This window comes from Haliaeetus leucocephalus, unplaced genomic scaffold (assembly GCF_000737465.1).
Source record: "Haliaeetus leucocephalus isolate CR32 unplaced genomic scaffold, Haliaeetus_leucocephalus-4.0 Scaffold395, whole genome shotgun sequence".
NCBI classification, from domain to species: Eukaryota; Metazoa; Chordata; class Aves; order Accipitriformes; family Accipitridae; genus Haliaeetus; species Haliaeetus leucocephalus.
Genome location: NW_010972831.1, coordinates 8,620,745 through 8,642,771, shown reverse-complemented (window position 1 = coordinate 8,642,771; position 22,027 = coordinate 8,620,745). Strand labels below are relative to the sequence as shown.

General features: G+C 38.4%; 1 protein-coding gene across 2 annotated transcripts; it reads left to right on the top strand.

Annotated features, from left to right (window-relative positions):
- Nucleotides 1–15: 15 nt before the first annotated feature.
- NOS2 (nitric oxide synthase 2, inducible) lies at nucleotides 16–20,634 on the top strand. Of its 2 annotated transcripts, XM_010573849.1 has the most exons (28): nucleotides 16–55; nucleotides 167–246; nucleotides 1,704–1,855; nucleotides 2,996–3,092; nucleotides 3,674–3,793; nucleotides 3,884–4,032; nucleotides 6,065–6,227; nucleotides 6,678–6,769; nucleotides 7,169–7,310; nucleotides 7,726–7,865; nucleotides 8,441–8,615; nucleotides 9,374–9,475; nucleotides 10,114–10,308; nucleotides 10,645–10,727; nucleotides 11,058–11,202; nucleotides 11,458–11,562; nucleotides 11,728–11,777; nucleotides 11,873–12,047; nucleotides 12,533–12,665; nucleotides 13,071–13,149; nucleotides 14,044–14,222; nucleotides 14,879–15,042; nucleotides 15,852–16,062; nucleotides 16,390–16,477; nucleotides 16,929–17,050; nucleotides 18,181–18,329; nucleotides 19,063–19,257; nucleotides 19,849–20,634. In XM_010573849.1, exons 3-28 carry the CDS (start codon nucleotides 1,749–1,751, stop codon nucleotides 19,960–19,962), a joined length of 3,474 nt encoding a protein of 1,157 aa, XP_010572151.1. In that variant the 5' UTR covers nucleotides 16–55; nucleotides 167–246; nucleotides 1,704–1,748; the 3' UTR covers nucleotides 19,963–20,634. The 2 variants fall into 2 exon arrangements, with proteins under 2 accessions (XP_010572151.1, XP_010572152.1); XM_010573850.1 differs by lacking the exon at nucleotides 167–246.
- The last annotated feature ends 1,393 nt before the right edge of the window (nucleotides 20,635–22,027 follow it).

Sequence of the window (22,027 nt, the reverse complement as noted above, 5' to 3'; positions counted from 1 at the left end):
TTGACAGAGAAGACTATCTCCTGGCAAGTTTGGAAAGATCGCTCACAAAAGCAAGGTAAGACAGCACTGTGTTTAAGTGTTCAGTTTGCCATTCATTTACTGCAGCTCGCAAGTGGAGTAATTATATGGCAAACTGTTTGGGTTTTCTTTTTTTTTTCTGTATTAGAATTGTTGGAATCAGTCTCCTGCTCTATTTCCAAGCTGTCCTGCTGCTCTGAAAACTTCGCCCTTTCTGCTGATTTAAAGGTTTGTGCGTGTAACAGGTAATATTGTAAATGTTATTTAAAGAACGCTGTTGCAAAAAACATGAAAAGCAAGCAATTTCTTACTTTGAGTGCCAGTGAATGGAAAATGTCTTCTCTTTTTCTTTTTTCTTTTTTCTTTTTATTCTTCTTTTTATTTTTTAATTATTTTTATTTCTAGTCTTATTTTTATTTTTACTTTTATTTTTTCTTCCTGTTCTTCTTGTTCTTTTTGTGTATTGTTTTTCTGGGTTTTTTTTCTGGCTTGTTTTTTGTTTTCTTTACATTTTTTTATTTTTTCCTTTTTTACTCTTTTTCTTTCTCTTTTTTCTTTTCTTTTTCTTTCTTTCTCACTTCCTTCCTTTCTTTTGTTTCTTACTTTCTCCCTATCCTTTCGTTCTCTTTTTCCCCTGTGTTTTACAAAAATGTATAGGCACACTGCAGCATTTTTTTTATTGCAGAATAGTAATTTAGATTTGTTTCTATTTTGTAACTGTAGAGAAATGCTTATTACACACTGTTTCTTTTCTCTGGAGTAACGAACAAGTCCTAACACCTTACAGTTTCTGCACAGATAGTTGCATGCATTTCTTTTCTTGTGTGATTTTACAGCAGACAGCATCTTGGGAGTCCAGCACTGTAAATTTTACTTTTGCTAAAGAAGCAATATAGATAACAAAATAAAACATAATTTACATCAGAAATATGTGACAATGTATATTTTCTTTATCTTTTAATTTTTTTGAAACATCTGTTTTTGATTTCTGTTATGAACCAGATTCAAATGCTGAGGCTAATTCTGCTTTACCTAGCAATTTAATAGCCTGCTCTTTTTCTCCTGTCACACCTTCCATGGCACAAAAATCCATTTTAGGATCAGAAACTAGCAGAAAATGTATGTTCAAATGAATAGCATTAAACTTTGTACATTCTTATATATATGTTACATTCAAATATATGCTATGTATATATATCTTACAAAATACGGAATTCAGAATCTCAGAATTCCATTTGTCTCTGGCAGATGAATACACTGCAGACCAATTTTTTTTCATTACTACGTGAATAACACTGCAACATTTTACATCCCTTTCCCTAGCTAACATATAGTGATGTGAATTAACAGAACATTTAATAACACTTAACAAACTTTTGAGAAACACAGAACTTAAAAAAACAGACAAGTGTCGAGGCATGCTTTTCATAGAAGTAAAGCACACATCTGATTTTCTTAGATACTGATATTTGCTGGTTTATGCAACTGGGGGACATTTGAAATTCTCTGACAGAGAACTGTTAGTTTTAGTATCAATACTCTTTAAGACTCAAGTAATTTTCCTTTTTTAAAACAGGAAGTTAATTAGAACAGATCAGTTAGTCTGGTGAGTTTCTGAGCCCTTTTAAAGGGAGTTACCTTCTTAGTCAAAAGCTGACCTAACTGCTTTTTTTTTTCCTCCTCAGAAGTGTTCAGCACTGTGAACTAAAATCATAAATAAAGCATACAAAATGTTGTGCCCATGGCAGTTTGTATTCAAATCTCATGCTGCTAAGAACCAGTCCTCTGAAGAGAAGGATATCAATAATAACGTGGAGAAAAACAGGGAGATCCATGGGTGAGATCTTTGTCTTTTAATAGCTTCATAGTTTCTCTTTCATTTGAAAACAAAAGATATTAAGTGACATAGATTCTGGAGAAACCTGTAATGTGTTTCCAAAGCAGTAATATTAACTAAAGAACAGCTGTCCCTGGGGGTCACTGGGTGGTGGTGACTTGGTAAGGTACATTTAAGCTTTTGTGTCTAAGTTATACAATCATTGAGGAAAGAAATTATCTTGCTTTCTCTTTCATAGCTCTACATTGATTTGGTGTGTTATAATGGTTTCATGTATGCTAGGACTTAGGAGGCATGTGTATGCTATAAAAATTAGCAAAGTGATTATTAATGCTGTAATTAAGTTGGTAAAGTATGTGATGCAATTTATACAAGACACTGTATAAAATATATTGCACGTGCATATTAAATTTCTCAGTTTTCAGGCTGTTACTTATTTCAGTTTTCTATTGCATACCATTCTTTCTCTGCCCATTCCCTACCCTTTCCTGTCATTGCTCAAAGTAGTTTATATTCAAATGTGAAGATACGTGAAGCTGACTAGTGGAGGTGGGTGATCACATATGCTCTGCTAGCTAAAACACATCGTTGCCCTCTCTAGACTAAGGGTTTTGTTTGGAGTTTGTAGTCTGGATGCCTCTCGGGTGTTTTAGAACATCCTCTGACACCTGATACCCAAATTAAAAGGTAGGAGTTCAGAAAGTAAGACTTAATGGAGAAAACAAAGGAAATTAATATTAAAGTTTGTTATTTGCTTAATAAGCTGGAGACTGGACCTAGCTGAAATTTTCACACATTTCCCTGAAGATTTCAACCTCTTTAATTCCACTGAGGATTTTCTGGCCAGATCATAATTGTACAGATGTCCTTTGTCTAGCTTACAGCAATGATACTCAACCCTTACCATTCCAGGCCATACCTGTTGTTTCCCTTCCCACATAGTGATCTGGAAAGGGTGAGTGTAGCTTTACTATTGACTTGAAGTCCACTCCACCCCTCACACTGCTGTGAATGGTTGGCTTATTGACTCAGTAGACATTTCAGAGACAGATCTGAGCATCTCCCTGCTGATGCTGCAGGTAAAACTAACAAAAACTAAGCACATTGCATTATACTGAATTGTCTTTCTCTCTTTTAAAGCTTAGAAAATGATGATGCCAAATTATATGACCTGAGCAAGAAGCGGATAGACATGCCACCTATCATAACTTCAGCGAAGGCCAGTGATGGGAGAGAGGTCTGTTTAATTGTTTGATACTAACAGTTCACACAGGTTGTGCTTACTGCTTAAAATTTCTCAAAGTTCTCACGTGAGGACTAACCGTGGTTGCATGAGGTTAGGACTGCTGTGAGATCTTTGGATGAAAAATCTTTTCTGAACAAAAAGGAGCTCTGGTAAGACTTAAGGAAAAGAGGTGACCCAGTGGGAATGGAGTGCCTGATACCTTTATTCACCTTTGAAAACCCAGCTTTTAGTAACAAACGCGTCCCTTCTCCAAATTTGTCTGGTTCGCTGTTTTCCTGAGACTGTGACTATTACGTTAAGAGGCCTTATTGAAATTTAAGAGGTGTTTGCAGTAGTAGATATTGTTTGATTAGTAAAAAAATACTTTTTTTGCATTTCATATCAAACTGTGGATTAGGTCAATAGTTTTGTACTCAAATGAATAAATACTCACGTTAGAGAAGATCACATTTATACCCAGTTTCTTGAATTTAATTTGTAGCATTTTAATGGTCAAATAAAATATAAAATGAAGGTTTAAAATATTTAGTAGGTCTGAAGACAGTATGTATTTTTATCTTTTCTCTGTCTAGAACCCTCTCCAAAATGGTATCAAAGCTTCAAACCAAATATCAAGTCCAAGACACGTAAAAATAAGGAACTTGGAAAATGGATCCAGCTTACTCGACACACTACACCTGACAGCAAAGGAGGTAAGATATGGAAACCTGAACAGTGATTTTTCATAACTTTGAAAAGACACAGAGTGCAGCATTATTTTTTGACATTTGATTGTTTTTCAGGTTATCAACTGCCGGACCAAAGCCTGCCAAGGGGCACTCATGACCCCAAAGGGCCTGGTGAGAGGTACTAGAGATGGGCCAGTTCCACCGGCAGAGCTTTTACCTCAGGCAGTAGACTTTATCAAGCAGTACTACAATTCATTTAAAGAGTAAGCCAACTTTACCTTCATTTTTGGTATAAAAGTCCTCTACCTGTCTGTGAGACTATAGGAGTGTTTGGTTTCTTCACAGCTATCGGTAACTATGCATAGCACACATTCAAAAAATAGATAAGGACTATTAGAAAAGGTAAATAAAACACTGCACTTCATATGCTGCCGATCCCAGGTCTTGTGAATACAGAAAGGGACTCTGTAGAGTGCATTCCTCAGCCCCATCCCTTCGGAGTGTGTTACATTATAGTATGTTTATAATAAGCAGCTTGGTTAGGACTCTCTTACAGAATGTTACTTTCTGTTTTCTTAACATTGGATGTTATGGGATTAGCTCCTACTCAAATCAGTCTTAGATGTGAATAATGTGGATAATACTTTTTGTTTGTGCTGTTCCAAGTATCTTTTCTCTGTGTTCTTTTGTTCTCTGTTTTGACTCTCAAGGCTTTAGCCAAAGATTGGAAGGCCAGTCTCTTGCTTCTCAACCTTGCTCTGTGCTATCATCCACATAAGCTTACTGAGCATGCTGAGAGGGATGCTCTAGCTTCAGAAAAGAGGTTTGTGTTTTCACAAAAATGGACATGGTGCAGAGACGTCTTGTTGCAGGAAAAGCTGGAACATCTGGTTGAGGTCCAAGAGTTTGCAGTGACAAAGTTTTCACATGACAAGCTTTCAAGTGACAATTCAGTGTTTGCTCATGCCATTATAAAACATCAGACTTTTCAAAGGGACTCAGCCACATAATGGCTACTTCTTTAGACACTTTGAACTCTTCTACAAAGCTTTCTTCCTGTATCTTTCTGAAAGTCCCTGTCTTACACACAGGCTGTACTGACTTGCCAGCATATTACATTTGCACATCTCTCTGTTTCTGCTCATGGCTATTTGATCACACTGATTTACACTATCTTACATGCTTGCCCTTGATCTTTCATCTTGTTGAAAATGTGAAAACTCTCAGACAGTGCAGGCTATTTTCATTCTATCTGTAAGCCAACAAAACAATTTTTGTCTGTGCTGTGATAAATATTTCCTAATATTTTGACTTCATTCTCTGTTATCAAGCTAAAGAATTTTAGAGTTGGTTTCCCTGACAAAGGAATTGCTCAGCACTTCCTTTTAGGAATGAAAATCCTACTTACTTTGCTCAGAATAGCTGTGTCCCTGTGAAAATAATAGAGCTTTGAGAGGACAGTCACTGTAATCCTACTTCTGGGCTGAAGCTAGCATGTTCTCTACTTTCCATTTACTTGTGATTTGACAATTTTTTCCAAACTAATCTAGAAAATCCAAATTTAAACTGAAAATTTATGCAGAAAAGCTTGTGATCAATCCATGTATGTGTTGGGTGGTGAAAGGATGGTGTTGCTACTTAAATTTCTAGTGTGTTAGTTTCTTCCTTAGGCTAGTAAGCTCTGTCATTTGCACTCAATAAAGACAGTTCCTAAATTCTGAAGCCAGGAAAAATTCTCCTCAGTAGTATTCAGGGTCCTATGTACTTAACACATCCCTTTGCCTAGAATACCCCCTGCTTTTTGATAAAAATCTTGGACCTTAGACTGCTGCAATGGATAACAGCTATGCTTTGGGGACAAAAGTGTGCTGCAGTAGAGGGGAGGTGGGGAGCAGATGATGGTGACTTCTCACAGCTGAAGCACAGTGAAATTGCTGACTTCATGAGGTGATGGATGGTTTCATGAAGGATAGAGTATTTTATGTTGACCTGTTTCACATCCACGGAGTGTAGATGTTTAACAGGGACACGTTTCTTGTGTTTATCCAAACTTGCCATATCTCAGCCTATATAGATGCTAATCCCCTCCCTGGAAATCTATCTGCATCCTGGCAGATAAAATCAGCGATGTAAGTAGAAGTCTTCTCGTGCAAAAGGATGCTCAAAAGCTTTATGGCTTCAGCAATGCCTGTGCTCTTCTTGACCCAGAATATAAGAAGAATGTCTGCAATTTAAATCAGTTCTAAGTAATTAAATTCTCATTGTTTCTTTCCATGTCTGTTTCCTGTTCAAAAGGCCAAAAATAGAAGAACACCTGGTCCGACTGGAAACAGTGACCAAGGAGATAGAAACAACAGGAACCTACCATCTGACAAAAGATGAACTGGTCTTTGCTGCCAAACAGGCCTGGAGGAATGCACCTAGGTGTATCGGGAGAATCCAGTGGTCCAATCTACAGGTAACCTACGAGTCTAGAAATTATGGGCCAAAGTCATCTGCTGTAAATCAGAAGAATGTCCTTTACTTTGGTAAAATATGCCAGTTGCTTCAACTGAGGGCTACTCCCTCCTGTACATATCATAAGATCAACGTGGGGTTTTTTTGTAGTTCTCTGCTTCATAGTTGAATGAAAACATATGTAGAAGTGCTAGCATAGGAACCAGCTATGTTGTGGAACCAGGTGCACGTCTTGGTCCTTGGAGGATTGTTACGTGTAAGAAGGATGCATATAAGAACAATAAAAATGAACCTTTCCTGGTGGAGCTACAGTTAAATTGAGAAATACTGATTTTTCATTTCACTTTTTTCCTTAATCTTTCCTTTCTGTAAATGCATAAGAAAAATAATGAGCTTACATTACTGTTTCAAAATCAGGTTTTTTTCTTATGTCTCTTTTGGAAACGTATAGGTATTTGATGCACGTGATTGTAAAACAGCGAAGGAAATGTTTGAGCATATCTGTCGTCATATTCAGTATGCCACAAACAATGGAAATATAAGGTAAGTCTCTCTAATTTTAATTTTAAACAACAAAAATCACATCCAGATCTGAATTCAAAACTCTACGTAAGACCTGAAATGGTCTATCTAAATATTTTGACAACTTGTCTCTGCTCTTAATTCTCCTGGTACTTATATGTTCGTCTTGCATACCATCAACTATTTTGAGATTTTGTAACTTTCATGGCTGATGTTGCAAAATCTTTTGTAATTCCTGGGGAAAAGAGATGATTTGGAGATTCAGGGAGGTGGGTAGAGAGGATGAATGATTTTATTTCTACTGATGTTTATTTTAGAAATATAAAATAATTGCTGTTGGTAACAATTTATGTCTTAATAATTAGAATGCATTTGATGTCGTGCTGTGGTGTAATGCGATTTGATTGTCTCTCTGGGCAGATCAGCCATCACTATCTTCCCTCAGAGGACTGATGGGAAACATGATTTTCGTGTTTGGAACAGCCAGCTCATCCGATATGCTGGATATCAAATGCCAGATGGGTCTATTGTAGGAGACCCTGCCAGTGTGGAGTTCACACAGGTACGGTTCTAAATACAGAATCACAAATGCTTTCCATCTTGTTGAACCCATCTGTCTTTTTTTCTTTTTTTTTTTCTTGCATGTTTATGCAGATTGGGAGGGAAGTGTGGTGGTAAGGAGTGAATGGGATGTTCTGCCCCACAGGTTCTAGGTGCGGGCTGGAGCAATAATTTCTTACAATCCTGATATAAAAATACTCCCCTCCACCTCAGAACAGGGTGAGCTAATGCTCCTCTTAAGTCAGAGACACAATCAGTACTTGAACAACATGTCTCAACATTGTTTGAATGGGAAAGATAACCTTTATCACTTAAAAATTACCTCCGTAGGTTTTAGAGGGTTAACATTTTTTCGTCTTCAAATCTGGGGCAGGGGAACCTAAAAAAACCCCAAAACGTACTTTCTTTATTTACAGTTGTGCATTGAGCTTGGGTGGAAGCCGAAATATGGCCGCTTTGATGTAGTTCCACTTGTTCTCCAAGCAAACGGCCAAGACCCAGAAATATTTGAATTCCCGCCAGAAATTGTCCTTGAAGTGCCAATGGAGCATCCAAAGTAAGTACACAAGGTTTAGATAATTGCATTTTTGCTTCTGCCTCACCTTGGCAGGTTATTAGCCTGTGCCTGTGGCAGTCATTTTATGAGTTCTTTGTTGGGATGAAATTATGGTAAATTGATCTGAAAGATAAAATGCCTCTTAGAACAATAAAATTATATTTAAATTAAGGAAGCCAACAGCAATTTTGTTGGAAATCTTTTTTCCCCAATCTACATTTCAATTGTATTCAGAATTTTAAAAATCATCATTTCTTATGCCAGTGTAATACACATGTAAAATATGGCTGTGCTCATAACAACATGTTTATTGCCTTCCTTTCTTGTTTTTTCTTCCTGTTTGCTTTGGGTCTGGCCTGCAGGTTGCAGAACTCTCTAATACTGTTCTGCAGTTTCTTTAGAGGCAATTCCAAGTTACCACATTGTAAATGAAAACTGCTATGAGCTTTTGCAGACTGTGCTTCATGGGTCATTTCTCCTAGAGTTAGTGCTCTTTATCTTCCTGGATTTTTCTGGTTATCACCTAAAGGAGGGAAAGAGACATAATGTAATAAATCAAAATGCTTGTTTAACAGGTATGAATGGTTTAAGGACTTAGATCTGAAGTGGTATGCGCTGCCTGCTGTTGCCAACATGCTTCTTGAGGTGGGAGGCCTGGAATTTACTGGGTGTCCTTTCAACGGCTGGTACCTGGGGACAGAGATAGGAGTGCGAGACTTCTGTGATGTACAGCGATACAACATCCTGAAGGTAATCTTCTGAAGTAGAGTTGTGTTGATCTGAGAAGGGAATGAACTTGGTGGATGGAACTTTTTGAAAAAGAGATGCTGTCAGTCTTTGCTGAGATGGGTGTTGTATTTACATTACACTAACGCTTCAGCACTAATCTGACACATTATCCTGACTATTGTGGGTCATCTTGAATTTCTGCCAAGATTATGACTGCCAGATTGTAAGACTGTTTTTACAGTGTTCTGACAGTATCAGTTCCAAATACCCGGATAGAATCGTGAAACTGAGCTGTGAAAAAAAAAATATTAAAAAATGCTGTCTAAAGGGAATTCTTCCTCAATTTTACCCTGAGTCCTGCTGATTGAGGACTTTTGGTCTCTGTACATTTCTCAGAGGTATATTTATGTCAGTTCCAGTCTGCTGTTGACAAAGCAATGGAGTCCTGGTGGTTAGCTTCAGGTCTTAGTCACCTCATTAGCACAAATGAATAATGATGACTTATAACCAGATACTGCTACTTTTAAAACCATTTAGTCCAGGAGAGAACCATTCCCTGCTTTACCAAACTGGAATAGCCTCAAGAACCAGAACTCCGTAACTCAAGTTTACCTCTAACCTCAAGTGTTTCTGGTGCCATCTCTTTCCCCAACATAAGACTGACTTCCCCCTTCCACAGTACTTTTACCTGCATATTAATGTGATGAGGTGGACAAATCATGAGGTGTAAGTCCCACATAGTAAATTTGCTTTTCCCTTTTCTCTCTCTTCACATGCAGGAGGTAGGAAGAAGAATGGGACTGGAAACAAACAAACTTTCATCATTGTGGAAAGACCGAGCTGTTGTAGAGATAAATGTGGCTGTGCTTTACAGCTTCCAAGTAAGTCAACGAGTGGTACCTGGAGAGACACTGAATACTGTGTTCACTTCTAACAGCTTTAAACAAATATAGTGCCAGTTGACCAATGCTCAGTGGAGGTTATCAATGGGATTCCAATAGAGTTATTCTTGATTTACACCTGGGAGACTAGAGGAATCCATATTTCCTGTTGTTGCTAGAAAAAAAATCTCAGGTTAAGGCAGAAAGGAGTGAAAAAGAAAAGGAAGTTAAGGGCAACATTGTTCATCCTTTTAGCACGTGTGTCTATGTGTCAAAATCTATGTAAAGCCATTGGATTATATATTTTATTTACAGTTACAGTTTATTTAACATACCATAACAGTACGAAAGGTAAAAATGGTCAGTGGCTTTTGAGCATGCACTCCTAGTGCTGGAGAGGTAAAATGCTGATGTTAAAAAAAAAAAAAAAAAAAAAAAAAAAAAAAGACGTAAGAGTCCTTAATCAAAGGTCCACCTCAATCTGTATATATGTAATGGTTACTGATAGTAATTATTTCCCAGCACTGTATAAAGTCCTTGAAATATTGACCAAAGCAAAAGGATTACTTTAACTACATCAGGAAGAAGAGCAGAATGGGCTTTTTTAATGTATGTCTTTCTTTTTGCAATTATTCTAGAAACAAAATGTGACTATCATGGATCACCACTCAGCTGCTGAGTCCTTCATGAAATACATGCAGAATGAGTACCGTGTACGAGGAGGCTGCCCAGCTGACTGGGTGTGGATTGTACCTCCTATGTCAGGGAGCATAACTCCTGTGTTCCACCAGGAGATGTTGAACTATGTCCTCACTCCCTTCTATTACTACCAGGTACACATTAGCCAAAAAAATATGATTCTAGTAGACAACTTCAGCAGTGCAGATAATAGTATGGGGTCTGAAGAAGTCTGAATGAACATGGAAGTTCACTAGAGAGATTCATGAATATCAGGCAATATCTATTGTACTGTGGAAGGTTATGTTAGTTCTGTTGAATTCTCAAGCTGTAAGTAAAATGCAATTTAATGCTACAGAGACTGATCCGATATTTGCACACAGAGGATTGTATGTACAGATTCTATTTAATTTGGCTGTTTCAAAGATATACAAATTGTGTATTTATTATTTTACATTTCTTACCTGAAGATTAACTTTTTTTTTTAAAAGGTGGATGCATGGAAAACACATGTCTGGCATGATGAGACACGGAGGCCAAAGAAAAAAGAAATAAAGTTTAGCATCTTGGCAAAGTAAGTTGTTCAAATAAGAGTCTTCACGCTTTTGTCCAACTATTCTGTTCTTGTGATGTTTCTGTTCCACTGTTGTTTTTTTTTAATAATTATTACAGTAGGGACCACTTGAATTGTTTGAATCATAGACTTACCTGTCCACAGTTAGGTAATATCCATATCTAAGATTCTTATTCAGGGTTATCTATAGTGTATTGCTTCTGAACAATCTTCCAAGGAAAAACCATGCTCAAGATCAGTCTTTCCTAGCTTGTTTGTGAATCAATCTGAATTACTGTGTAGCTATATTAAAAATTATATGTGATTTTTATTTTTTTTTTTCCTCCCCAGGGCTGTACTCTTTGCATCTTCGCTCATGCGACAAACAATGGCAACCAGGTCCAAGGTCACTGTAATCTATGCAACAGAGACTGGGAAATCTGAAACACTAGCCAACAATCTGTGCACTTTGTTCAACTGTGCCTTCAACACTAAGGTAAGAAAGTATAAATCATCCACACTAAATGGAGAAAGAAGTTTGGCTAGTTTTATAAGCTTCTGCAAGCTTTTTCATTCTCTAAACCTGTGTTTTGAACGTTCAGTAAATATAAGTTGGACTAGAACTTTGATTTTGTATTCATTTAGCATAATGCCTTGTAAATTTGGTCAATGGTCATCTGACAATCACAGAGATATCTAATGCTAGTTCTTATGTCTGCTAGCAATTTCTCATGAGCTTTATACCTTCCAGATTCTATGCATGGATGAGTACAACATTTGTGACCTGGAAAAAGAAACACTTCTTTTAGTGGTTACTAGCACTTTTGGAAATGGAGATTCTCCAAATAACGGAAAGGTAATATTCACCTCAGAAGTATATATGAGGCTCAACTCAAAGACTGAGGCCAAAGACAACCCTCTCATTTGTCCCATGTACTTGAGTAAGATATGTATCAGGGTCTCACTTTTGTTTTAACTCAGGGTATTTTTCTAACCTGAAGTATTATGAATTTTTATACAGACCTTGAAGAACTCCTTGCTCACCCTGAAATTGCTGAGAAAAAAAATTAGGTAAAAATACTTTGTTGTTTGGTTTGCATGGGATTGAGTCCTTTTGCATTTCATTTAGTATAACATAGTGATCTTATTTTTATCTCCTTCTGCAGATATGCTGTGTTTGGTTTGGGGTCCAGCATGTATCCAGAGTTCTGTGCCTTTGCTCATGCCATTGACCAAAAACTTGCCCAACTAGGGGCTTCTCAGCTCACTCCAATAGGTGAAGGAGATGAACTCAATGGGCAAGAAGAAGCCTTTCGCACATGGGCAGTCAGTGCGTTCAAGGTGACTATGTAAATAGCTCATATTTTAGTTCGTTCATTCATTCATTTTATTTCAGTATTCACTAGCATCCCATAAAAATGGGGGGAAATGAAGGAAAGCAAACATCTGGATTTATATCTGAATTTTGAGCTCCCCTCTTTTCTACTGCTTGCCTAAGTTGAAGAGGGAATTGGGTCCCTTTTCTCATATTTTTTTAATATTCACATAAAGTTCCATGAAACCTTTTGTATAATGGAGTGGTCGGTATGAGCAAGGGTGGCAGCATCAAACATCAGAATTTTTTGAAGTAGATCAGTTTTTTAGCTATACTGGTATAGAAGTGGAGCCTTACTGAACTCACTGAACCCCTATAACATAACTAAACTCAACAGAATCAATTAAAAATAGCAATCTGTGAAATTGATATCTCCTCATTAGGATTACGACAACGCTAAGAATTTCATTTTTTTTAATAATGAATAGCCTTATTTTTTTCTTTTTTCTAGACTGCCTGTGACATTTTTAACATCCGTGGGAAAAACAGTATTCAGTTGCCTAAGGTATATACCTCTGATGAAAGCTGGGATCCTAAGAATTACAGGATAGTGCATGACTCTCAAACCATGAACTTGGCTAAAGGTATGACCTCCCACCTTCCACTTCCTCTGTCCATTTTGCTTCAGATAGGTCTGAACTATAAAGGTTTTTCTAGAAGTTATATTAGTCCTGCTAGATGATAGGATGCATATAATGAAGTACAGTGGTCAGAGACAAAAAGACATTGGTTTACGTAGCATAAGTCATTGTCTTTTCCAGTGCAATAACATCAGAACAGCAGAACTAGCATACGTTTTGACAGCCCCAGAAGAACAAAAGCTGAGATGAACTATTTTTAGTCACGGAAGGCATGCATATAGGACACACAACTAAAAGTATATCGCATTCTAGGGCAAGCATGGTTCGGTACTTTTTCTACATAGTACTTGAAGAGATTTTAAACCTAATCGCAAAATTGCCATGAGTCATGTCCTCTTTTCTCAACAGCGCTCGCAAACATTCACTCCAAGGATATAATTCCCATGAAGTTGAAATTCAGACAGAATCTTCAAAGTTCAAAATCCAGGTACGATACCTCATCCTTTTGAATATTGGAATACTACATTTTACTAAAACCTTAAACATCTGAAATGCCTGGTTATAAACATCTTCTCCCCGCAGTTATTAAGAAATATGTATGAATTTTGTATGATCGTTAGTAGAAGTAAACCGTTATCACAAGACCGCAAGAACATGTAGTCTTAGCTCTGGTTTAGATAGGAGCTGACTTCCCAGTAGAGTCTGTAGGAGTGTAGGGAAATAAATAACTCTGTGATATGACCCTTTGATACCTACTAAATGTGGAAGGTCAGGTGTATGGTCCCTCTCCCTTGCTTGGTATGCTACATGCCAGGCAAATGTTTACTTTATTTAGAGGAAAAATTGCCCCTTAGCAGAAAAAAAAAATTTGAAAAACCAAAAAGGTATAGTGCAAGAAGCTGCTGCATTCAGTTGTACTGCAAAGCAAGCTGAGAAAAGACAGTACACAAAGAAATACAAAAAGATAATCAGTGCTAACATCTGTCTTAGAAGTAGCATCTGTGAATGCCTCTTCAATATCCTCTGGTAGGTCTCATTCATCCCTGTTCTAAATGCAGTCATCTTATGGGAAGTCCTCTGAGCTGGTTTAGGATGTGAGCTATTCAGTCTTCAGTAGAGCTGCACTTCCTTTCATTGGCTGATTGCAGGCACATTTATTATATACTGGAGAGATCAGGCAGCACTTCAGCATGTTATTTGTTTTGATCCAAGTACTTCAAGTATCTGGAATATAAGTACTAAGCTGGTCTGATAATTTGGTAATGAACACAAGTAAGCCCTTGCCAGCTATCAATTCAGATTTATTCCTTTTCTGCGCAATTCAAGGGAAATCCTGTCAACGTAACCAGGGTCTGTCTGATCTCTTTTTTTCTATATCTAGTCGTGTTACCATTCTCGTTAAGCTTTCCTGTGAGACTAATCAGGAAGTGCACTACCTGCCCGGAGAACATATTGGGATTTTCCCAGGCAACCAGCCAGAATTAGTCCATGGCCTCATTGCACATGTCAAGGATGCCCCTCCAGCTGATCAGGCTATCAGACTTGAAACCTGCACTGATGGTAAGTTGGTTCTGTTTATATAAAACAACAGAGGATTGTTGACAGGTTTCTCTAAAATTCCTGAGAATGTTTATAGACTGAAATTGATTCTATTATCCTTTTCTTAAGTTTCAATGGGATTTTGTTGATACTTTTAGTTGTTCTTACAATTCTCAAGTCTGATTTTGCATACTCTGGCAGTCCATGGTAACTTCACCAGGGTTCACACAGTTATCCTAGGTTGACGCTGTAATTAAGTTGCTGAATTGGCCATTGACTGCAATTAAATTAATCAACAGAGTTACCTTATTGTTGCTACATATCAGAGTCCTAAAATAGATTTAGATGTCATGACCATCTTTTTCCACGTTAGTAGAAACAATCTGCTAAATCATAGGATTCTGACGCACAGAAAGATGATTTCCTGAAAAGAAAGACTTTTCATTTTAAAGTGGTGTTTTGTTATCATGCAATTCTCTGCATCAGATCCTCCCCTTACAAAAAGTTTGAAACCTCACATTAACCACTTTTCAGAAGGGCCCTGTTGTCTAGACCTGCTGCAACCTAGTCTGAAGTTCATATTTTGAAGGACACTGAGTTTTGCAAAGCTTTTTTTTTTTGCAGCTGTCAAATGCTGTGGGAATTGCCAAGTGTTCTTTTGTTTCCTTCATTTCCAGGTGGCTACTGGACAAGTGACAAAAAGATTCCAGCCTGCACACTCACCGAGGCTTTGACATACTTGCTTGATATCACTACTCCACCCTCCCAACAACTGCTAAAAAAACTCTCCCAGCTGGTAACAGCGGAAGGAGACAAACAGAGACTGGAAGTTTTATGTCAGGTAATCATTAGGGCTAGATTTATGTTAGAAGTACTATATACTGGACCATCTGATGCCCTTTTACTGTGTAGCAGAAGCTTAAGAAATTTTTGTAGTGATGGTGCTTGATTTTTATCCCTTTGTTACATGTTCTGTGTGCTTGTAAAACCAACCACAGCGAGAGAAAGGGTGGTCTTGTGGCTCAACTTAGGCGTGGGAATCAAGAGATTTCTTCAGATCTGGTGTTTCCTCTGTGGTTCTGGGTTGGGTCACTTTGCCTGCCTGTTTCTCTTGCCTGCCTCATGGTGGTTTCTGATGAAGTGCCATTAAAAGACTTTGCAGTTTGCGGGTGGAGGGGTTGGAGGGGAGCTGGTAGATATTTTTGTCAGAGAATTTAGTACCATGAGAGTAAGAGGGATGTTGCTTTAAGTAACCAGTGTCTCATAGGTGTGGCAAGTGCTTGCTTCTCCTGCTGGTTTCAGCAAGGTTCAGTAGGTATCAGAATCTGGGCACATACAGTTTTGTGGATTTCCCATAGCAGGGGGCTGAGAAACAGGTTCTAATTTAGTTTCTACATCCTCACTGAGAGAGCTGGTATCTGAGAAGATTATAGTGCATATTCTGTACTTCTGTTTTCAAAAATTAAATATTTTTTTAGGAAACCCCAGTATTGGTCTAGGCAAAATTTTGAGAATTCTCTGTTGATTTGCCTGCATATTTAATTGAATGTAAAGCAGGAATCTTATTTATAAGTGACATTTCAAATATCCCTGCTCTTCCTGAACTCGGTATGACCTGGTAACATTGTGATGATGGCCTTTGGCTTTCAGAGCACAGAAGAATACAACAAATGGAAGTTTTACAACAGCCCGAACATCCTGGAGGTCCTGGAGGAGTTTCCTTCTGCTGAGGTCTCAACAGCTTTCTTACTGACTCAGCTGCCATTTCTGAAACCCAGGTACTATTCTGTCAGTTCCTCCTGTGACATGACACCCAGAGAGATTCATCTGACAGTTGCAGTTGTAAACTACAGGACAAGAGGTAATGAACTGATGTTTTCATTTATCTCTTAAATGATATTTAGGCTGCATTGTTGTTCGGAAAAAGACTGTCTGCTATATGGCATGAAGCACATCTGTAACAAAAAGTTGTATCATGATACATGCAGAATAGTATACTGCAGTGCAGGTGTTCATACTGTGTCAGGATTTGCTAAAATCCTGCATCATCATCACCAGTGTATCCTTATTTTATAAATCACTGCTAGATATACACTTATTTAAAAACCATAATTTTAAGTATAAACTGTGTTTTTTTTAAAAACAGCTTTTGAATACTGACAGAAGTGTTTTCCTTTGCTCTGATTAGATGGACAAGGGCCTTTGCACCATGGAGTTTGCAGCTCGTGGCTGAATACCGTAGCTCTCAATGAAATAGTTCCATGCTTTATACGGAGGTGAGTGTGTGACAGAGAAAAAAAGAAAAGGAAAAAAACCACCCCAAACAACGGTTCTTTAGGTCAGCTTCTTCAGTGGTTTTTTTTCATTGTTTACATATGATTTTCAAGTGACTGGTTGAGTACAAATTGGAATATCTGAGTTTGAGAAGAGAGGGAACTCCCTCTCTTCCAGTGATGAGATCCTTTACCATGTCTTATGTTGAGTAAAATCATAAATCATTAGAAAATTCTGAAAGAATTCTATTCATATGACACCATCCCAACTGTCAACATATCCAGTATAGAGCAAGTAAAGCTAAGGAAACAAGAAGCAACTGTCACCAAGTTAAGCCCCATTACTGTTTTCAAATTGGTAACTTAGGCTGTGCTGCTCAAAATCATTCAGGAAACTGACACTGAGATGTCAGTCATAAACTAATTACCTAATGAGCATATTTTTGCATTTTAGTGCTAGTGAATTCCAGCTCCCAGAGCAGCCAACCAAGCCATGCATTCTGATTGGCCCAGGAACTGGAATTGCTCCCTTCAGAAGTTTCTGGCTGCAGCGTCTCTATGACTTGGAAAAGAAAGGTACTTGTGGGGGTTGCCACGAGGGGGGGGCCATAACTCATCCAGCAGCAGAAGACATCCCTAATCCTCCAAACAAAACCTGTACAGATGGAGACACCCAGAAACATTAGCCAAGTAAACACCATAGAGATTTGTCATCCCAAGACTGATTGAACACTGCACTGAAACAGCTAATGAATCCCACTTGAGACCATTCTGGTGGTCTTGAGGTATTTGGTTGCTCGGAAGGAGCAGCCTGTGTCCTTGTAAATACTATATGTTCAGTGACTGCCCTAGGCGCTCACACAGGTGCCACAATAGTGGAGAGGAACACTTTGGCCTGCCTGTATCAGCCCATTTGGGGAACCTGCTCCAACAGGTGATTCCACATAGTTCTTCAAGGACTTGGGCAGGTTCAATCCTACTGCAAAACCCTGAAATTACAAGCTGTCACACACAGACACGCACACTCTCCTTCTCAGGTGTTTAGTGAGAAAGGCTAATTAGAAAGTCATAGCATCACAGAATACCAGGTTGGAAAGGACCTCAAGGATCATCTGGTCCAATCTTTCTTGGCAAAAGCACAGTCTAGACAAGATGTCCCAGCACCCTGTCCACCTGAATCTTAAAAGTGTCCGATGTTGTGGAATCCACCACTTCCCTGGGGAGATTATTCCAAAGGCTGATTGTTCTCATTGTGAAAAATTTTCCTCTTGTGTCCAATCAGAATCTCCCCAGGAGTAACTTGGACCCATTACCCCTCATCTTTTCCATGTGACTCCTTGTAAAAAGGGAGTCTCCATCTTCTTTGTAGCCACCCTTTCAATACTGGAACATGGTGATAAGGTCTCCCCTAAGCCTTCTTTTCTCAAGGCTGAACAAACCCAGTTCTCTCAGCCTTTCCTCATATAGCAGGCTTCCTAGTCCTTTGATCATCTTTGTGGCCCTTCTCTGGACCATCTCCAGCCTCTCCACGTCTTTTTTTTCTGTATAGCAGGGAGAAAAACTGAACACAGTATTCCAGGTGTGGAACACTGTGGAATACAGTGGAACACAGCTACTTACTGTGACAACGGGGCCCTCTATGGGAATAGTCATAGTTGATAACAGGGCTTACAAAAGAAAGACAAACTTTCCAATGTTTGTTTCAGGGATCAAAGGTGGTGACATGACATTATTGTTTGGCTGCCGGCGGCCAGACATGGATCACATCTACAAAGAAGAAACTGAGGAAATGAAGAGGAAGGGAGTCCTCAAAGAAGTCTACACAGCTTACTCCAGACAACCTGGCAAAGCTAAAGTAAGGCTGGTTCCTTTGCTCTTTAAGGGTTGGTTCCTTCCAGAATGGTCCCTCAAGTTAAGATTTGGGCTCTGTTTAACAATGTTCTTTAAAAAATATTAGCATTTTGCTTCAGCGTATTGCGAGCAAGTGGCGAAAGGCCCCACTCCTTCAAAAGAAAGGAAAATCTCGCTGTACGCTTCAGTACAAGCAAGCTATGTAAATGTAAAACTTACTGCCATATAGAGAGGCACTTTAAGTGCAAACAGCCTTTGAAACTAGAAGCTGGAACATTTTCAGAAACCTTAAATTTTGCAGGATTTGATTAGCGCATGAGTTAGAAATGAATTGGCTCTGGCCATTTATCACCATTTCAATGACACAGTGACCCTGGGAATTAATTTTGCTTAGATGACATCTTGACTGGAGAAAACAACGGCACTTAAGCTATCCTCTTTATAGCTATCCTACTCTCCTGACAAGTTAGGAGACTTTGGCAGTTGTAACTGGTTCTAAAAAAGAAGAGTCTTAGTCTGCTCTAGTTTAATCAGGAGACAGGTCTAGCCTCCAAATCTGGGGCTTGTAAAGACAGCACGAAGACATTTTTTGTCTCCATTGCTGTGGTGCAACACACAGCTAGAATAGATAGGGCATTTAGAACCTTACTACACAGAACTACATTAAGTTTAGAAAAGCCAATAGCCAAAGTAGCATTTAAGAAACCTTGTCTAATGATCCTTTTTCTATTTCTAAGGTCTATGTTCAAGATATTATTCAAAGCAAGTTGGAGACCAAAGTGTGCAACCTCTTGCATAAGGAGGAAGGGCATATCTATGTCTGTGGAGACGTACGCATGGCCAAGGATGTTGCTCAGACTTTGAAAGGGATGCTTGCAAAAAACCTGAACCTCAATGAGCAGGAGGCAGAGGAGTATTTCTTCCAGCTAAAGGTATGCTATGATATGCAAGGCATTGTTTCCAGTCAGACAGTATTCCAGGATCGTTTACAGAAGTCTTCAAAGTCACACTCAAGATCTTGCGGGCTGCCATAAGCTTCTTTTCAGCAGATTGCACAAGTCAAAAAGTTTTAAGTGATCAGCTTAGTCTACCCACCATGACTTAAAACACAGTTTCTCTTTGGTTAGGGTGTAAGAGTGACATGTGATGTTCTTCTCTTACATCTACCATTTTCCCCAGTGTCTGGGTCCTGGACATTAGCTTTGCAGTGTGTCTGAAACTTCAAGAATTTGAGACTTTATTGTACCAACGGGGGAAAGTGAGTTTAAGAAATTAGGGGACCCATCACTGAAAACACAGTGCCTGGGTCTGCTGGCTTTTTAGGACCCTTTTGTTACCAGAATTTGTCCTGGAGCACGTGTGTCTGGGATTCAGATAGGTTCCTTTTATTGACAGTACCAAAAGTCCATTATCACAGAACCAGTCATATGAATGCAAAAGACATTTTAGTTACTTAACTCTTAAATAAGGAGGAGCTAGCAGTATTTAATTAATCTCCTGGGTTTCCTTTCTTTTCTTTGCAGAGCCAAAAGCGATACCATGAAGATATATTTGGGGCTGTATTCCCACATGAAGTCAAAAGAGGTGTAAGAGCTTTGCAACCCACCAGTCCAAGAACAAATCAACTTATGTTTTAGACAATATTTGCACATTTGTTGTTGTTTTCAAAAAACAAAGAGTCAAATCCTCTTTCTTATACATGTTAAATCATATACATGTAGATGATTGTAGGATTTGACTTTTAAACCTCAGCCTTAATTAAGAAAAATATTCAGTTTAACTTTTGTTGCTATTTATTCTGAGACTTCTTTTAATAGATTTTCTTAATAGTGAAGATGCAAATTATTTTTTTAATACTGTCTATGCTAGTATAAATTTTTTGTAAATACAAGGAAATTTTTGAGTTTTTTACTATGTAAGCTAGAACTGAAATCTTTTTTTTGAAATGTTCTGTTTATCTTTGTAAATTTATTTATATCAGATTGTTTTACTGTGCATATTTATCCTCACTTTAAAGCAAGTAAATGGATGGTTGTGTCACTTGGAAATGTGTAGTCACACGCCTTGTTGAATCTGAAGCACTATTTGCAAATGAGATAATAATATAATGGTTCATGAGTGGAAATACCTGCTGCATACACTTCAAATGTGTATACATGAGGAGGTAGTAGTTTTGAATTCTGCTTTGTGTGGTTCAAGTACTTGAACCCAAACTGTTGTTGTTTCAGAGCCTATGGCAGTAAGGCTCGAAAAATTCAAAAGCACTTTGGACATTTGAATTCTATGCTGTGATTTACTTGATTTGTTTGTAATAAAAGATGCCTTTATATTGAGACAAACAAGTTGGTGTGGATTAAAGGTACCTCTCTTTGCTATTGGCCTTCAGCCTAAAAAAGGGGTAGGTAGGTTCTCAGGTTCCAGTGAAGTGGGTTTGGGCTCCAACCAGCACTCCCTCCATAAGTAAAGAGCCCGTCTCCAAGAGTTACACAGTCTGCCTAAGATTAGTTATGCATTTTTGTTACTGCCAGGAAAGTGTGAATTTGCACCATAGGGTGTGAGATTGGCTTGCAAACTGCAGGAACATAAAGTAGCAAGGAGAGCCTGGCACTTATGTCAGAGCTTTTAGTTCTTTGTCTAAAATTACCAGGGCTATTTGATCATATTAAAAAGCTTAAGGTGAGATTTTCCTGTCATCCCTTGTCTCCAGGAGCTGGAATCTGATGAAGGAGGAGTTGAGGCTTAAAAGTCAACAGTGCCATGTATGTACAGTGTGTTTCACATGTGCTTCAGAACAGCCTTAGACACAAGCTCAAAAATACAGTGTAGATGAAAGAATGTGGACAGTGATGTCAGAGAACAGGACATATCAGACAACAGCTACAAAGAGAGTAAAGGACAGAGGAGACTTCCTGGCAAGTATGGAGTCCTGATGGGCACCTAGTATATATATATATATACTTGGTCAGTGTTATTTCATACTTTGATTGATGTTTTCTGATTTTAGATTCTTGGGGTGGGATGGAAATGGAACAATGTAATTGCATTTTCCATTAAGAAAGTTCTCCATAAGCCCAGGGCTCACTGAGTCCTAGGCTTCACATAAGTCCAACAAAAATAGGGAACAGAAGTAAGTTCCATACTTCAGAGGGCTAATATGCTCTGTGCCGTTTTGGGAGGAGCATCCCTGCACCACCTGTTTTCCATGCACATGACTAAATAGGTGAATTTCCTTGCCGCGATGCTTTCTTTGTATCTCGGGTGTCTTTTCAAAGTAATCACTTACTTTAAGGCATTACCATAATCCTTTATAAATGCTTGCTTGTGTACTAAAGGACCGTAGTTCACTTTCATCTGGAGGGTCAGAAACTCAGAGAAAAAAAAAAAAAGTCATGCTGTTTATACCAAGTTGAGAGCAGGCTGAGGTGCCCTTAGGTAATGCCGTGTCCTGAAGATGTGAGAGACCATTGAAAACTGCCAGCCAGGGAAGCAAGAATATCTGTTCCTTCATGGGCCTCTGACAAGTCAGAGCAAGAGGCACAAGCGTTTGTGTATCAGCAAAAAAGTTGCATGACTTCCATTTATATATTGTAAGTTGATGAGGCAAGTTTTATTTGGGAACCTTTTCATCTTAATTCCACTGTTGCAAAAATTTCCTCCTAGCAGAGAGGTGAGAAGGCAGTTAAAGGAAAGGATTAAGAAAAG